Below are 17,716 nucleotides of genomic sequence, written 5' to 3' on the forward strand. Positions count from 1 at the left end.
ATAAGTAGTGACCACATGCTGGGCCATAAAACAAGTCTCAACAAATTTCAAACTTATATTGATTATAGTCTCTGAACACAGTTCAATGAAGTTAAAAGCCCATTGACAAAAGACAAGTTAAAAAAAACCCATATATTTTTAAATTACAAAATACAGTTTCTAAATAACTAATTCATCAAAAAATAATAATGGAAATTTAAAAATATTTAGAATGAAACAATAACAAAAATTTCACATATTGAAACTTGTGGTTTATAGTTAAAGGAGTACATAGCGGAATATTTTATCTTAAATGCTTATGTCAGAAAATAAGAAAGGCACAATACTAAAGAACTAAACATCCAACTTAAAAAATTAAGAAGGAAAACCAACTAAAACAAAACAGAACAAACTCTAAGAAAATAGGAGAAAAGAAATAATAGAAATAAGGACAGAAATCCATAAAAGAGAAAGTAAATATACGGTTGAGATGATAAAAAAAACTAAAGGTTCTTTGAAAAGATCAATGTTTCAGACAGTTTTCTGGCAAGACTGTTCAAGAAAAAAAAAAGGCACATTAAACAGCATGAGGAATGAAAAGACCTAACCACAGATGCTGTATGACAATAAATAATTTAAAAACATTATAAACTACTCTATGGCAATAAAATTTAGAACTTAGATTAAATGGGCAAATTCTTAAATATATATAGTATATCAACATAGCTTAATAAAATAAGAAGTAGAAAAACCTGAATATACTATAATCATTTTTAAAAAGCATCAGAAGTCCTTCCATGGAAAAAAAGACCAGTCCCAGATGGTTTTATAGGCAAATTCTACCCAAACTTATTATTCTAGGAACAAATAATTCACATCTTACACAAGATTCCAAAACACACAAAAAAGAGCTACTCTAACTCATTTTATGAGGCCGGCCTAACCTTGATGCCAAAACCTGACAAGGATATAATGAGAAAGGAAAATTACAAGCTAGTTCACACATGAACATAAATGTAAATGTTCTTTAAAAAAACTAGTAAACTGAATCCATTAAAAAACTAATAGATCATGATCATGTTGGGCTTTTCCAAGAATGCAAGGTTAATTTAACATTTAAAAAGATCAATTAATATAACATTCACAGATTAAAGGAGTAAAATCATATAATCATCTCAATAAATACTGAAAAAACATTTGATAAAATTCAATATCAATTCATGATGAAAAAAAAGAAACTCTTAGCAAGCCTTCTTGGAAGAAGGAAATTTCCCTAAACTCTTAATAGAGGTTTAAATAGAAAAGCATGGAATTTTTTTCAGGTAACTAGGAATAAACCTAGTAAACATCCACAAAACCTTTATAAAGAAAATTATAAAGCTTCATTTAAAAAGTATTTTCTAAAGCCCTAAATAATTAGAGATATCTAATTTTCCCCAAACTAAGCTATTAGATTAAATGTAATTCCAATCAAAATCTCAACAGATTTTTTCGGTGGAACGTGAAAAAACCAATTTGAAAATTTATATGGAGGCTCAAAGGCCTGAGGGCAGCCAGGATATCCCTGAGGAGCAAGTTACAGGGGTGGACTGACCTCATGTATAATAAAGTTGTAAGAATGACGATAGAGGGGCTTCCCTGGTGGCACAGTGGTTGAGAGTCCGCCTGCCGATGCAGGGGACGCGGGTTCGTGCCCCGGTCCGGGAAGATCCCACATGCCGCGGAGTGGCTGGGCCCGTGAGCCATGGCCACAGAGCCTGCGTGTCCGGAGCCTGTGCTCCGCAACGGGAGAGGCCACAACAGTGAGAGGCCCGCATACCGCAAAAAAACCCAAAACCAAAACAAACAAACAAAAGAATGACGATAGAGAGGCAATCACACAGAGGTGGGCACCCTGAACCCATGGAACCAAGTGGAAAGCTCACAGACAACTCCTCACACAGATGGACGTTTGGTTTAAGACAAAAGTGGCCCTGGGGAGAAACCGCAAAAGGAATCTTTTCAATACATGTGGCTGGACAATTGGGTATCCACATGGGAAAAAATTACCCTGGATCCCTTACACCTCACATACATAAAACAGTCAATTCCAGACGGACTCCTAGCCTCAAGGATGAAAGATAACATGAGAGAGCTTGAGAAGATAACTTAGGAAAGGTCTCTTAAACTAGACAGAGAAGTACTACCCATGGATATGATTGATACATTCAACTATACTTTAAAATTAAGAACTTCTGTTCATCAAAAGATATCATTAAGAGAAAGGAAAGACAAGACACAGATTGGGAGAAGCTTTTTACAACGCATATAACCAACAAAAGCATTTTTAATCATAACATAAAGAAATCTTACAAATTAGTATGAAATGGACAACCAGATTAGAAAAGAAGAAAGACTTCTATATGTGCCTCATAAAAGAGAAAAGCTAAATGACCAATAAACACATGAAAAAGGTGTTCAACCTCATTAATAATGAGGACATGCAACTTAAACTCACAGTGTAATACCATTAATCAGCAACCAACAAGTCTGAGGGCACCAAGTGTTGGTGTCTGGAGTTGCATGGGCCCGTGGGCACTGCTGCTGGAGATGTAAACGGACACAACCGCTATGGAAAACAGTTTGGAATTATTTGGTAAAACTGAAGACACACGCATCCTATGACTCAACAATTCCACTCCTAGGTGTCTACCTGACGAAATGCTTGCACATGGGCACCAGGAGGACTGTGCAAGGATATTTACAGCAGCATCGTTCGCGTAACAGCTGAAAACTGAAAACAACCCACATATCCGCTTACGGTAAGCTAGAAAAAGAAATCTTGGTATATTTATACAATAAAGTACTATTTGTCAGTATAAACGAATAAATTGCTGTTGTATGCAAGAAGGATGACCCTCAGAAACACAATGTTAAGCAATGAAAGCGAGTGGTGTAAGGAGATCATTAAAAATTTTTTTAGAATTCAGGATGGTGGTTAACCCGTGCAGGGAGAGGTCAGGGAAGAGGACAGCGGGAGTGCACAGGAAATTCACAGGCAACATTAATGTTCTTTTTCTTAAGTTAAGAAGTGGGTACACATAGGTTAGTTGTATTATTATTTTGAATAGATTTAATAAATAGTCTTTTGCTTCTACTCAATATTTAATCATTTTAAAGGATTCTAAGATATTACATTTGAAGACACTGTATCAGTAGTAATACCATTAATATGAATGCCTCTCAATTACTGAGTGATCACCATGTATGAATGCCTTCAGTGCACTGACCAGGACAGCTCACTGCCCCTGGGGCAGCCCCCGGTCTCTCCAGGGTTACCTGTCCTTACTGTCACCATGAAGTGATAAAAGATGGTGGCTAAGTATCTTGGATACGTTTAACGGAGACCAAAAAGCTCTGTGATTCTCTGCATCAGGCTAAGAGGCTAGTGAAATCACTTCCTGGTTCAACAGTCGGACAGGCCTGACCCTAGCAGAGGGAAGGGGCGGAGGGAACATCCACTACATACTCAGTCTGTGGTAGGTTATGGCTGCTGGGACACGAGAGACACGAGGACATCCCAGGCTTCCGAAAGTCTGCAGCTCTCTGGAGACGAGCTTGTCACAAACATACGGATAATGCTACATGGCAGTTGGGACAGGTGCCCACGTAATCTCATTTAGGTTGGTGTTGAAATGTTTTAGCCAGGTTGGGAAGGAACCATGGGATCCACTGACTATATCTGGCCCCAACTTTTAATAAAGTATTCTTGGGAGGAAGAAGTTTCCCATCACAAAGGAAGAAATACAAATATTTAAAAAGCAAGCAAGTCATCAGAGGCTCTCAGCCCTGCTGCCATATGCTTTGCTTTTTTGAGCTTACATTAAAATAACAGGCCCGCATTCCTCAAATACCTCTACTGCTGTTCCTTACTTCTACTACTTGAAAAGGCTGTCAGCTGCTGTCACTTGGAGGCATTACCATATTAACCACCACTGTTTACTGCTTACCGTGCAGTGTGGCTGTTAGTTTAATAAGCCTCCTCTCCTCTCAGATGACACCCCAGGCTGTCTACGCAGCATGGCCACATGCTGGAGTCTAACATCTAACAAACATCCAATGAAGGTGCTGGGCTTGGGAGGCAGGGGCAGCCACTTTATAAGAGTATTGATGAGAGAAACTGAATTCAGTTGCATCAGGCTCTACTCTACTGAGGGCTAAAGGGCCAAGTATTTTTGAAAGTGCTTTAACCACTTGACGGTTCCACGGGCTAACCAACTTTGGATAACATCCAGAAATGTGCTCCATGTGCATTTTGAGATGTACCCCGTGAGCAAGTGACAAAGCTCTTCAATTCACTTTGCATAAATAGCTGAAGCTACCGGAGAGATCTCTAGTCAGGGGTTTCCTGGATTATAATGAGAATTTTCTCGAGGGGGGGGGAGAAATGCCCTTTTCACTTGAAGACAAAGAAATGTTTATAAATGGAAATGTGTGAACCAATTTTCCGAGGGGAGTTTGCTGAAACGCACTGATTAAAACCACAGTGAGGTGACGAGGCAGAGAAATAAAGCCAAGGCGGGCCCGCTTAAAACTTGCATTATTTCTGGAATTGGAGAGAGCCTGCCTTCCCTTCTCCCCCTGCCCCAGGCCGCCCCCGCCCACTGCTGACCCTGCCACTTAGACCATGAGAACCTGCCAGCCTGCAGGACTGTTTACTGTTTCTGGCCACTGTGTACCGGTTACTAAGCTACTCCAGTGAGGATAAAATGAGTAGCCCAAAAGACAATGTCCTTCTCAACAAAGCCTAATCAACAGGCCTGGATTCAGGGATTCAGAGGGAAGAGGTGAAGAAGCAGACAATTCCAGCACATGGCAGTGTGTAATGACAATTCTTAGGTTACGAACAAGTACTGCTGACTGATTTAAGGAATTCCATTTCCTAGAGAATAAACCTAAGACACAGACAGGTCAGGTAACCAGATCAAAGTTGCCTAAAATACAGTAATCACCTGGAAGTAATGGGAGTCCTTTATGTAATGTGGGACAAACAAGCTACAAAGCAATGTTTCCCAAATTTCAGTCATTGGAGTTTGTTCAACATAGCTTTTGCCATATCCATGTATATTAATATTTCCCTTTAAATTCACTTTAAAACAACTCACTAAAAAATTCTTAGTCTCCCTCTGAGCAATAATTTCTATGAAATCACACTTTGATAGGCAGCTGTATTTTCTCTAATATACATTTAAAAATGCATAACTATTAAAACAAAAATGTTCATCCACAATGCATTTAAAATCATCTTGTATGTCTCAAAGGTACACATTGGGAAAGAATGGATAAAGTATTTCAACTCAGGTTGACCTGAAGACTATGTTTGTTTCTAAATATCATGAAAAACCAAGAGTAAAGGGGATTCTGTACTATTTACCACCAGGAAGTGCATGAAGGACTTAGATAGATTGGGAGAAGAAGTAAATTCAATACCTTCTGTATAAGGAAAAACAAGTCCAGTATCACTTACATAAAATTTTCTGGATATTCACTCAGGGCCATGTCAATGATATTCAGAGCATCATGGTAATGCTTTTGTGCTGACAACAGGAGGGCAAGGAGGTGCAGGGAGTTGGCATCATCGCCTTGAAGTTGAAGAGCTTGGCGGACATACCCCAGAGCCTCTGGTATCTGGTTTAAAACAAAACCAGAAAGAATTTTTAAACACACACACACACACACACACACACACACACACACACACACACACACACATAGAGCCACCATTTCAGTATCTGATTCTCTGTAAATATAAGGAGCTGTTTCACCATGTGCCACACTCAGATTTTAAGCCATCTTCATGGCAGCCCCAGGATATTAACCACAAACACGAAAACAGAGGCCCCCTTCAAGCAACAGTATGACTAATGAAGTGATACAAGAGACTCTGTTTCTCAGTATAACTGCCAATACCAAATCGTTTACTTCTCCCTAAATAATTTGTCTCTTTTTCCACAAAACTGATTTACTTTCGATTATGCCCAAGATAATTTCACTCTAAATGGAGACACATAACAAATTCCCAGCAGTTTTTATTGGAATGAAACTGACTTAGCTGAACTGTTCTGATTTTTTAAGTAGTACTGAAATTAAACTGCTTGATAAGTTTCAGAACCTTAAACAGAGCTTTCCAAAGGATCAGACACCTGTGATTCTTTTCAAGTCCCTTTGTCCTGCATCTCCGTTAGACATCAAGGAACTATGCAAACAAGCTAACCAACCCCACACCTTTCTAAACTACAATCCAAAGGAACTCCACCCAAGAAACAAACTGCAATGCCACATACAGAGCAGGTGTATCCAAATTTAAGTAGGACCAGATACAACCTTAACCTTCAAAATCCAACAGCTCTTCAAGACTTTCTTCAAAATCACCCAAGCACAAGGGTGGATAAAATGCATACATAATGGGTATCTGAACACCCGAGATTCTGTGCAGGTTTAACAGTACCTAGGGAGAATTAGAACCTGAAGCTGGATTTCAAAACAGGCTCAAGACTGAAGCATTCTTACACGGTCACCCCAGGGACTCCTTTCTGTCTCCCCTCCAACTCCGGGCCCTGGCTGGACCTCTTCTCAGCTCTCCTGCTTCTTCCCAAACCCTCAGTAACCTCACTCCTTAGTAGGAAACCGTGACTTCTGTCTTTACCAAATCTATTCGTTTTCCTCTCCGAAATACCATTTTTGATGCATCTAAGTTAAAAATGCTGGTTACAGAGGCTTTCTGTTTTGAGCCGTAGAATCACAGCTATCACAGTAGGAAGAGATCATCCGGCCCTACACGTCACTTCACGAAGTGAACCCAGAAGGCTCCATCTACTGCTCCCCTCCCCAGGCGGACAGGCTGCTGTGTAAACAGCGCTGGTATTCTGGGAGGGTCAAAAGGCGCGGTACACTCATGATATCCGTTTTTAGGGATAACTAGTGTAATCAGGAAAAAACTGATACAGGGTGCAAAGTGAGGTCCTTAAGGGCTAGGCTGACTTGAAGGAATTCGAAGCTGGTTCCTTCATTCAATGAGTATTAGTGAGGGCCTCACCATGTGTCAGGCAGTGTCCCCGCTACCAGAGCAAAGCAATGATGACAGATGTGGGTTCCTGCCCTCAGGGAACCTAAGGTCTAGTGAGAAAGATACTGAACAAGAGAGCTGGGCAAGAGGAAGCAGGGGAGCAGGCTGCTATGGGAAGGGGGCTTCAAGGAGGAGGCGAGCGGAGCTCCTGGAGGAGGAGAGAGACCGGACGGTCGGTCACCAGCCCACAGCTGTCTCCGCAGCAGCTTGTGATCAGACCAGCTGTGAGCCACACCATGCCAGGTGAGAGGACCTTGACAGACGAGCTCTCTTGGTTTCCTTGGTCCCCAGGTCGCCAAGGGGAGCCACTTCTTGGCACCATTCCCTGGCCTCCGGGAAGTCAGATACATGCGGACAGCCCAGGCCTGCCAGGGGAATGGCATGTGTGGGGAACTGACCTTCGATTCACCCTCTAGTCAGCACTTAGGATTGTGCTGGGGTTACCACCAGTGTCTTGCACGTGGTGGGCAGGCAGACATGGGGCCGGAGTCTCCTGAACAGCTGGGAGGGAACGGGAGGGTATGAGAATGGCAAAGGCAGCTTCTGGAAGCTACCGCTGGGAAGATGAAGACCAAAAAAGCTTGCCCCTCCAGCAAGGAGAATACCGTCGAGTCTCCTATTTCGAGGAGCCACTGTGTTTAATTGTTCATATCTTCTACATATTTGAAAGGAACTGGTCTCTTTTGTCTACACTCGCTGGCATCTTCCTGTCAATCACTGATACCCTTATGACGACCAGGCCTCACCAGTGACTAAATCCCCACCATGCAGCTCACCACTGGGCTCTGTTAGCAAGGGACAAAGGCTGTCTGGGGACTCCTCGGTCAGGGTCTACACCATGTGCTGCATCCCCTGTTGCCATCCGACCCCAGGTGGGGCCCTCCAGACTTGCGGATTTAATCTCCCAAAGCAGAGCCTGCCTGCCTTGTGTCTTCACAGCTGATGCTCCAAACACCAGGGTCTTCGCTGCGAGGAGGCAGCGGCCTCTGAGGAGAGTCCCTGGCTCCAGGTCAGCCTCAGGTGAAGGAAAGCAGGTCGGCTACTCCCTCAAACTGTATCAAGACAGAACAGGCACCAAGTGTGGGAACACTGGAGAACTGACCTGTCTGGAGATGGCAAGCTGCAGAGCCAGGTAGAAAGCTGCTTGGTGATCTGTAGGTGACAGGCTGTGGGCCCTGAAAAAGTATTTGCAGCTATTAGTACATGAGAGAGGCCATTTTTATTTTCCATGTCAAACAAGTATTCCCATTTGTATTTTTATTTATACCAAGGCCCCATATTTTTTTAAAATTAATTTTTATTGGAGTATAGTTGATTTACAATGTGCTAGTTTCTGCTATACAGCAAAGTGAATCAGTTATACATATGTCTACTCTTTTTTAGATTCTTTTCTCATATAGGTCATTATGGAATATTGAGTAGAGTTCCCTGTGCTATACAGTAGGATCTTATTAATTATTTTACCAAGGCCCCATATTTAATTTAACTATTTAATGTTTCATTTAAACTCTTCTCCTCTGTCCACGAACAAATGGCATGCATGTTTCCTCCTGCCACTGTACATGGGAATGACACAGGAACATGTTTCTGTTTTGTTTAGCATCTGAAATGGCAGCCAATGGGCCTTGACTTTGAGAAGGAGCCTGGGGCTGAAGAAGCCACAGGCCCCGAGGTCTGACCTCCCCAGCAGACGCCTCCCTTGGGCTGAGCAGGAGAGGTCCACGTGTCACGCTGGGACACGGTGAGGCTGTGAGCATACTTGGCAAGGCGACGGCTGCTTTGGTTAAGTTTTCGCTTGGTCTTAAAACTACTTTATCCAAATTTCTGGATTTCAGAGAAACCATATGAAAATCAAAGGCCTGGCTTTGCTTGTAAAATGAGGTTTTGGTTTTTTGATGAACTATAGAGAGAAATGGAGGATATTCATTCAGTCTTTTGAAGCTTCTACTAAGTTCCATGCAGTTTAACTAATTACATGCAACCATGACATGTAAGACTTTGTGGCCAGACACCAGACTTAGTCTATCAACTGGCTTTTGACACCAATGGGAAGAGGCTATGCTGGCCTCCTACTTGTTGGCAGACACGTCATTCTTGCTTTTATGTGGAAGTCAATTGTATCTTACCACAAGCAACTGGGGGGAACTAGGGGGTGGGGGGGTGTCCTCTGTCCTTTTTTTAACCTTAAGGGCAAAACTCCCACCCCTGGGGAATCTTCACTAGTAAGTTTGCCTCCAGACATGGCCTTAGGACTCTTCTCACTTTAGTCTAAGAGGCTGAGGCTGAGGATTTGCCTGTGTTGCCCTTTGAGATGTCTTATTTCTAGCAGAGGCCTACTCAGCGTGCCCCAGTTTTTATTACCTGACAGGCATTGGCTTTTCCATGCATTTATACATCAAAGAATATTTTTCTTTGGTGTTCATAAAAAGTGAGATTGGAATGTCATGGTTTCTGTCTCTCCCAATTATTCAGGGAAAATGAATACAAAATGGATTATGAAGAGACTTTGAATTTAGCATTATTTATTTTATCCCATCTTCTTTCACAATTAAACCAGCTTTCTACAACCCTCAAAAAGAATTCCACAGAGCTATAATTTTCTCAGCACAGTCTAGGTTTTTTACAAATGAAGTTAAATCAAATCATGGTCGTTTCTACCTAACACCAACCAAGTGAAAAGCTGACAATGGTCTGGTGAACTCAGGGTGTGGATAAGAATAGTTCTGACCAAAGGCCCTACCTTAGCCTCTTCAAATGGTTATTAACTGTTAGCCACAGCACTAAGAAACAAACAGAAGTGCTAGAAATCTTGGCATCACTGGGGTACCTTAGGACAACATCGGAAGAATCATCAACTTGGCTAATAATGATATCCAACAGCCAAATTTCTAGCGAGGCACAACTTAAGCATACACATTTAAGAAAAACCTTATTTCAATAATTTGGCTAATACGTTAAACTGGCCACTTTAGCCTACGAAAGAAAAAAGGAAACATGGAGATGCTCAAAAAAACTAGAAAAAGTGCAAGATGTTCATCTCAGGTAGAGTCCTGAAAACGTGCTCCAGTTGCACAGGACAACTTCGGCAGCTAGGCCTCCTGTGACGACACCACATTTGTATGCCCACAGAAAGTGTGCTTGACAGAAATCATCAAGCAATGCAGGTGAGAGGAAGGACGTTAGTGATCTTGAAAACTGCAAGCTTGCTGGATCTGTACATGAATTTAGAGCAGCGCTATGAATCCCATTCCCATGCTGTGAGCACCTGGTGAGGCTGCTAAGAGAAAATCAGAGACCTGAACAATGTCACTACAGGGATGCTCACAAAGTGCTTCCCTTGTCAAAGCACCTCCATACCCATTAATTCCATAGGAAAAGAAAGAATTGCAAGACACTGGCCCACTGAGGGCACCCATCTATACACCCATCCACCCACCCATCCATCTACCCCTTCATCTAACCATCCACCCGCCCATCCATCCAGCCAGCCAGCCATCCATCTATGCATCCATCCAAACATCCATCCATCCATCCATCCATCCATCCACTCACCCATCCATCCACATTATGCAGTACCTACTGTGATGCCAGGCCCTGTGTTAACTTTTAGGGAGCTTGGAGATGAGTAATACAAGTGCCTTTCCTTGAGGAGCTCCCCCCAACACCACAGAGGGGGAGACCTAAATGATCATGGCAGTGCAGTATGAGCAGTGCCCTGAGAAGGGTAGCAGACTGCTACTGGAGTGCATGCGATGGGCCTCCCAGATCACCTGGCTAAAACTTAGACTGCCCTGAGGTCCACTGCATCATTCTCCTAGACTCTGGCTCCAACATCTTCTGGAGCTGAACCAAGAATACAGAGACAGCTGATCAATTTTGACCCTGGTCCATTAAGACATGTACCCCTTGTAACAATAATAACTACAATTTATGAAGCATCTACTATTAAGCATCTTGTTCGAGAACATCAGGCAAAAGAGGAAAAGCCAGAAGTGAAATTCCGAGGCCTGGTCTCTCCACCATATCGCCCTGCTGCCTTATTTAGCCAGTTCTCCTTGAAGTCCCCTTCAATCCTGATTACAGTAGACATGGGACTAGTGTATCATTATGTTAAGAAAGAAAAGTGCAAACCTGGTTAAATCTATTACTCAGGGACCTCCCATTACTTACACACATAGGATGACCCACTTGTCCTGGTTTGTCCTGTATTTTCCTGGTGTTTGCACTGAAAGTCCCATATTCTGGGAAACTGTTCAGTTCCCAACAAACCGGGCTGGCTGGTCACTCCATACCCACAAAACATACCACATTCAAACTTAAATTCAAGCTAGGAGTGGGAGAGGGAAATAAAAGTGAGATTGTGAGATTGTGTCCCTTCTACCACACTGAGTGATAAACACCAGTGACACCACGCAGCCCGGATTCCTGCATGCTGGGGGGCAAGTCACTGAGACGTGCGCTCGACTGTTTCCAGCCTGGCTTTTCTCTGTAGGATGTGAGAGCCCACAGGAGCCACCAGTGAGATCAATACAGCATCCTAGAAAGCTTTGCAAACAACAGTTTTTCTTCACTATAATTTTGTACGGGACATATGAATTGGTTCAGCCTCTCGGGCTGAGCTTATGAGTGTATGAACAGCTGAGGGTCTCAACATTAAGACGCAATCATGCAACTGGGATGTCTTCAAAAATCACCTCTCTGAATCCAGGAGAGAGCAAACCTTTTTGAATTCTGACTCCAGTCATAATTGAGTTAATTTTCACACGCTATATCTGCAACCTCACCACTTTTTGAGATACACCGTTTTCTTTTTAAACAATAGTATTAACAGAATTGTGGGGAGAAGATTTAAAATATAAAGTAAGAAAATATTTCTCATCCAAGTGATTTTTAAATACTCATTTACATGTAAGAAGTAATACAAATCCTTCTTATTTACTTAAAATCTTTCCCTTACAGGCTTTTGTACAGTACACTAGGATAGTCCTAGTTCATGTGTACTTGAAACCAAATATTTTTATTACTTTGAAAAATACCCTTAAATACACATAAATACAAATTTAGGTTAGCCTTCCCCAATAGAATCACGTAGGTTAGTAGGATTTTATTCCGCTTTATTCCCATATGAACTAATATTTTAAAAATCCCTTTGAATTAGAAACTAAGCAAAAGAGGAACAAAAAAGAAATTCAGGCCAATGGAACAGCTGTTATATAACATGAAGTTATGAATTCTGCGGCTCAAGGCAGACCACCACCATGGCTGTTTTTAGAGAGCCAGTAAGATGAGCTGATTTAAGGAAAGTGAAACAGTGAAACAGATGTAATGACCACTTTCTTAGGCATCCATGTGTGGGTTTTACAAACTGGGACTGGAAAATTTAAAACTCCAAATCATTTGAAATGGAAATGCTTTCCACACTCCGTGCTGAAGAGTATCAACAAAAACTTAGCACAGAGATAGGAGGTCTGTTGGCTGCTGTCAGTTGGTACCTTCTGTCATTAACCAGTCTGGGACCGGCAGCGTGAAGGAGCTATGGGCACGCCTGCTAGGAAATGGAAAGAAAAGAGCTGAAAGTGTTTCAGACTAACTGAAACCAAGTGCTAATGATTTCGTGATTAAAAGGAGCATGTACACTGTGACAAATCTACAGGCAGCCCTAGTTCTAAGGAAAGAAATCTAACAACGGTTATTAGGTATTGAGAGGTCCTCGTAAAACTTTTGGTTAAGTAACTAACTTTCTAATATAATTCCAAGAAATCAAGTAACTCAGGCATATTTAAGGTGACAGGATCAATACCAATTCTACATTGGACATCATGGGGCTATACTTTCAGACAGTGATTCATGGGAGTGATTTATTATGCCTGCAGTAAGAATAAAATGAGGGAAGTGTGGTGTAGTAGGTACCAGAGAAGCCAGTCAGCGTCAGAGACCTTGACCTTCCTGACCTCAATAGCTACAGGATTCCGGCTCTTCATCCCTGCATCTCGGTCCCTCACCTGCAGTGAACACACGACGTGTTCCATCTACCTTATTGGTGTGGGGTGAGGATCGAGTAAGGGGTGTGAAAGGCCACTGTGACATGCAAGCGGTCTCTAATTATAAGGGCTTCTCCTAATTTCGTGAAAGGTACAGCGATGGAGACAAGCATAAGGTATTATGGAGCATGGAGGGGATGGAGAGGCCTGGGACCTGCCGGCCTGACTGTCTTATAAGTATTTCAGAGACTGCCCTAAAATCTGGCCTTTTCATTTCGTAATATAAAAATCTGCAGATTGACATGTTAAAAAAAAAAAGGTTGCAAAGAATGATGCTTTTTCTAGATGATAAAAAATGTCTTTAATTAAAGGAATCATCTCCCTAGACATAAAAAAGTACCTCTCTTAGAGCTGAAATCGCTTTATTGGGAATGAACAAAATGTGCCCAAATGAATAAACAGATCAAGAATGCAGATTTGGGCTTCCCTGGTGGCGCAGTGGTTGAGAGTCCGCCTGCCGATGCAGGGGACGCGGGTTCGTGCCCCGATCCGGGAGGATCCCACGTGCTGCGGAGCGGCTGGGCCCGTGAGCCATGGCCGCTGAGCCTGTGCGTCCGGAGCCTGTGCTCCGCAGCGGGAGAGGCCACAGCAGTGAGAGGCCTGCATACCGCAAAAAAAAAAAAAAAAAAAAAAGAATGCAGATTTACCTGGCAACAGGTGATGCAGCAAGTTTTATACTGTCTGTTCGGTACTCGAGAGGAAAGACTCCCAGGGGTAAAACACTGTTTACATAATCTTTATAAATATCTCTTCTTTTTATACTTATCATACTTTGGTGTCATTATGTACAGCCGAGTGAAAAGATGAACTCCCACTCACCTCTGAAATGCAAGAAGCGCCTTTCTCTGTAGGACCTCCTGCATCCCTCGCAAAGAAGCTAAGAAAAGGGTTCGATTAGTCAGTGGCATGGGAGATCAGGGAGTTTCTGACAAATAGAAAACTCATCACAAAAACTAAACATTTGACTGGATTAAGAGCAACAAATTCTGGGAGCTTATGTGCCCAGTCCTGTCCCAGGCGCTGTCGAGGATGGGAAACGAAGGCCGTGTCAGCCTGAGGCCCTTGCACTTGTTGGGCATAACTGTGGAACCATGCCAAGGCGAGAGTGAGAGTTGGCTGGTCACTCTTGGTACCCCCAGGAATAGCAGCCTGTCTTCAAAAGACCAGCTGGGAACTCCAGAGAGGAAAACATTCTCAAGGGCAGGCATGTAATTCACGGGTGAAGAATGGCTCTGCCAGAATGGAATAGAAGAGATTCGAGCACCAGTGGGTGGATTTGACGGCCTTCAGAGTTCCTTCTGGCACCAAAAACCAAGGACACTAGCCTGATGCCATGGAAGGCCAGTTTAATTCACGGAGGCAATGGCTAGGACATTTAATGCCTTGATGTGAACACCAGGGACAGACAGGGCAAACCCAACCTTGATACTGGAAAATCAGGTCAACACTTCCCCTGTAGACAGCGTGTGAGAAATGCCACCTTAGACTCTCGTGGAAACTAAAAAGGTACTTTTTACTGGGACAACAGAAAAAGTCCTAGAGGAACCTGTGTATGGCTGCACCTGGAGATGGTCCTTATCTAACAAAACCAACATGGCAGATCCCATCCAGACATCGCTCTGAGGATGGTGGAAGGCTGCCCAGAGCTGGATGTAGCTGTAAGCCATGACTAACTTAGAACAACAGTGAATGAGCTAGAGGCGCCCAGAGAGCTGTCCCAAGAGAACCATGGATACAGATGAGACCCAGCAGGGTCACGTGACTCTCCCAAAATTACAGGGCTAATTACGTGTAGAGTCTCAACTAAGAAGTTATATGGATAAATATATGGTATGAAATTTACCCTTCACTGAAAGCCTACTATAGTTAAAAAAATATTCTGGGTATTGCCAGGATATATGAAAAATTAGCAAAAAAATCCATGATTGAAAATCAGTTGATATGCAAAACTTCTCCAGGGTCTTTGATATTTTAGGGCAGAGGAAAGAAAGATTTGGGGTAACATGTAAAATAAACTATAGCAAAATTACAAAGAAAGCAAAAGAAAATGAATACCATAAAAGTCAGGGTAGTGTTTTCTCTTAAGGGGGCTTGTGATTGGGAGGGGCACGTAAAGGGCTCCCAGGTAGCTGGCAAGGTTCGATCTCCTAAGCAGGGTACTGCTTATAAGAATACGTTCCCTTATACTAATTCACTGAGTTGGACAATCATTTTCGAGATTTTTTTTTGGTATTTGTGTTACATTTAACAACAAAATGTAAAAGGAATAATAGAAGGAGTTCAGAAAAACAATTTACCAATTTACCCTTTCTGCAAACATATACTTTCAATACTCATTAAGTATAGAAAGCATAATTAAGATTTTTTTTTTTTAGCCGGAAGCCCATCCACCAAAACAGTAAATACATCCCAAATGTGTAACGTCACGCATGTGCTATGAGCCGCTATACTACACATGTACGTATCCGTGAATTAAAATGTGCAAATGGGGACTTCCCTGGCGGTCCAGTGGTTAAGACACCGCGCTCCCACTGCAGGGGGCATGGGATCGATCCCTGGCTGGGGAACTAAGATCCCACATGCTGCGCGGAGCGGCCAAAACATAAATAAATAAAAAAGAGTTGTTTTTTAAAAAAAAAAAGTGCAAATGGAGAAGGGGCAGGTACTGATAAATCAAGGGATGCTTTCTGGAGGAGGTGGGCCCTGAATGCTTCTAGATTCCTAGCCTAAGACCCAACATCCAGCCACATGGGGAGAGCTCAGGCCAAGCGCTGGGGCAGAGTCAGGTGAAGGCCGGGTGGGGTGAATTCTCTCTCAGGGTCCTGCTCACCTCACTCCTCAGGACAGATCCCTACAGCTGCCAGCTGGGCACCACCAGCACAGTGCACCTGTGAAGAGGGCCTGGGAGCCGGGGCACAGGGCCTGCATTTCTTCCCTCCCATTCTCCGACCGGTCCAAGCAAAGAGGACAGCGGTGGCAGGTCCCCATAGGACGGCAAACGAGGAACCAGCCATGCGCCCTCCTGAGACAGGGGATGGGCCGGTCCTGCAGTGCAGACTTGGTGGCTCCCCAGCTCCCGTGGGCGGGGACTTCGCTCACCGTCAGTGGCCTGCAGACTGTACGTAAGCCCCAGGGCCAAGTAGCCTTTGGCCTTGAACTCTGACGTTTTCTCTCCCGCATCAACGACGGTTTTGGCAAACTCCTCAGCCTCTTCCAACTGAAAAACCAGGTAAGTTAAAAACAACAGCAACAGCCTGCAGAATTTCTAACATGAGTTCCCGTAAGCACCTGCTGTCCTAAGCGGTTTCTGATGAGGCACTGTGAAAATAACTCCCAGATCTTCCTGTTCCACTCTGGTGATTCTGTTTTCTGTATTTCAGCTTCTCAACAGTCCTCAGGATTCCCACCTTGCCTTTTTGCTTTCAACCTTTCCTTATTGCTTTTTTGCCCTCTTTTCCGAGGTCACTTTCATACTTGGTGGGGCTCTTTGTCGTCTCTGTTTTTCACTGATTGGCTCTGTGATTAGATTGTGCTAGGTATTCAGAAGTTATATATACATGTATGTATAATTTGTAAAGAATAAAGTTCTTGAAATATTTTGTGCTTGGGTCTTTCCTTTTTTTGCATGACATAAAGAATCTTTTAGGCTTGGATTCTCTTTCCCACAAGCTGTTAGAAATTTCAAAACTCCATCTATTTATTTTACAGTATACAGCACACAGACCTCGCACTGGCAGATTCCAAAGGGAAGAAAGTGCACCTGTAAACTACACCCACAATAAGGCCTTTTGCACAACTCACTAGAGGCAAAAATAATAAGATTTGCTCCTTCGGGGTATGGTAAGTGTTGATGTTACTGAAGCTGGGTGATAGTGAATGGATGGTAGTTGATTATACTCCTTACTTTTGTGGTATTTGGAAATTTTAATGATAAAAATGTAAAAAAAATACAGAAAAGATTTGTTATTCTCATCTTGTAAAAGAGAGTCAGGTTTACGTTAGGTGTTATGGTGATGAACGATGCCATCGCTGGAAGGAGTGTGGCAGAGTCACAGCTGGAAGCTGGCATTTTCAAAACCGAAAGATTCGGTCCACTGCTCCAGCCACTCTCGGGGCCTGCCTGCACGTCCCCTCACTTGCCACACCAAAGTGTTAAAACCTGCACGGACCACACAACACCTTCACGGCTGTGTTTCAGGTGAGAGCCACATTTCAAAATGTGTTTTTTCTTCCACACTTTCCCAAGAAAAATTTGACCAAAGTAGGACACTTTCTTCACAATGTTTACTTTCGCCCTGCTGGGTGAGAATAAATGGAAAAATAAAAGAGCAGCAAGGACCATCATGGTAAAAGACCTTAGCCAGGTGCCTCAGTCTTTTGGGCCACTTCTTCTTGTCACTAACCTTGACATGAAGTTAGAGAAAGACATTAAAACTCCATCGTGGGCTTCCCTGGTGGCGCAGTGGTTGAGAGTCCGCCTGCCGATGCAGGGGACGCGGGTTCGTGCGCTGGTCCGGGAAGATCCCACATGCCGCGGAGCGGCTGGGCCCATGAGCCATGGCCGCTGAGCCTGTGCGTCCGGAGCCTGTGC

General features: G+C 43.1%; 1 protein-coding gene across 8 annotated transcripts in view; it reads right to left on the reverse strand.

Moving 5' to 3' along the window:
- TTC7B (tetratricopeptide repeat domain 7B) overlaps positions 1-17,716 on the reverse strand; it is a 240,460-nt gene that overhangs the window by 81,187 nt on the left and 141,557 nt on the right. For all 8 annotated transcript variants that reach the window (XM_032621506.1, XM_032621507.1, XM_032621510.1 and 5 more), the window contains 4 exons: positions 16,225-16,342; positions 13,945-14,002; positions 8,187-8,259; positions 5,486-5,646 (listed from right to left, as the gene is read on the reverse strand). In XM_032621506.1, the coding sequence (XP_032477397.1) occupies positions 5,486-5,646; positions 8,187-8,259; positions 13,945-14,002; positions 16,225-16,342 (410 nt within the window). The remainder of the gene's footprint in view (positions 1-5,485; positions 5,647-8,186; positions 8,260-13,944; positions 14,003-16,224; positions 16,343-17,716) is intronic.

Source organism: Phocoena sinus, chromosome 2 (assembly GCF_008692025.1).
Source record: "Phocoena sinus isolate mPhoSin1 chromosome 2, mPhoSin1.pri, whole genome shotgun sequence".
NCBI lineage: Eukaryota > Metazoa > Chordata > Mammalia > Artiodactyla > Phocoenidae > Phocoena > Phocoena sinus.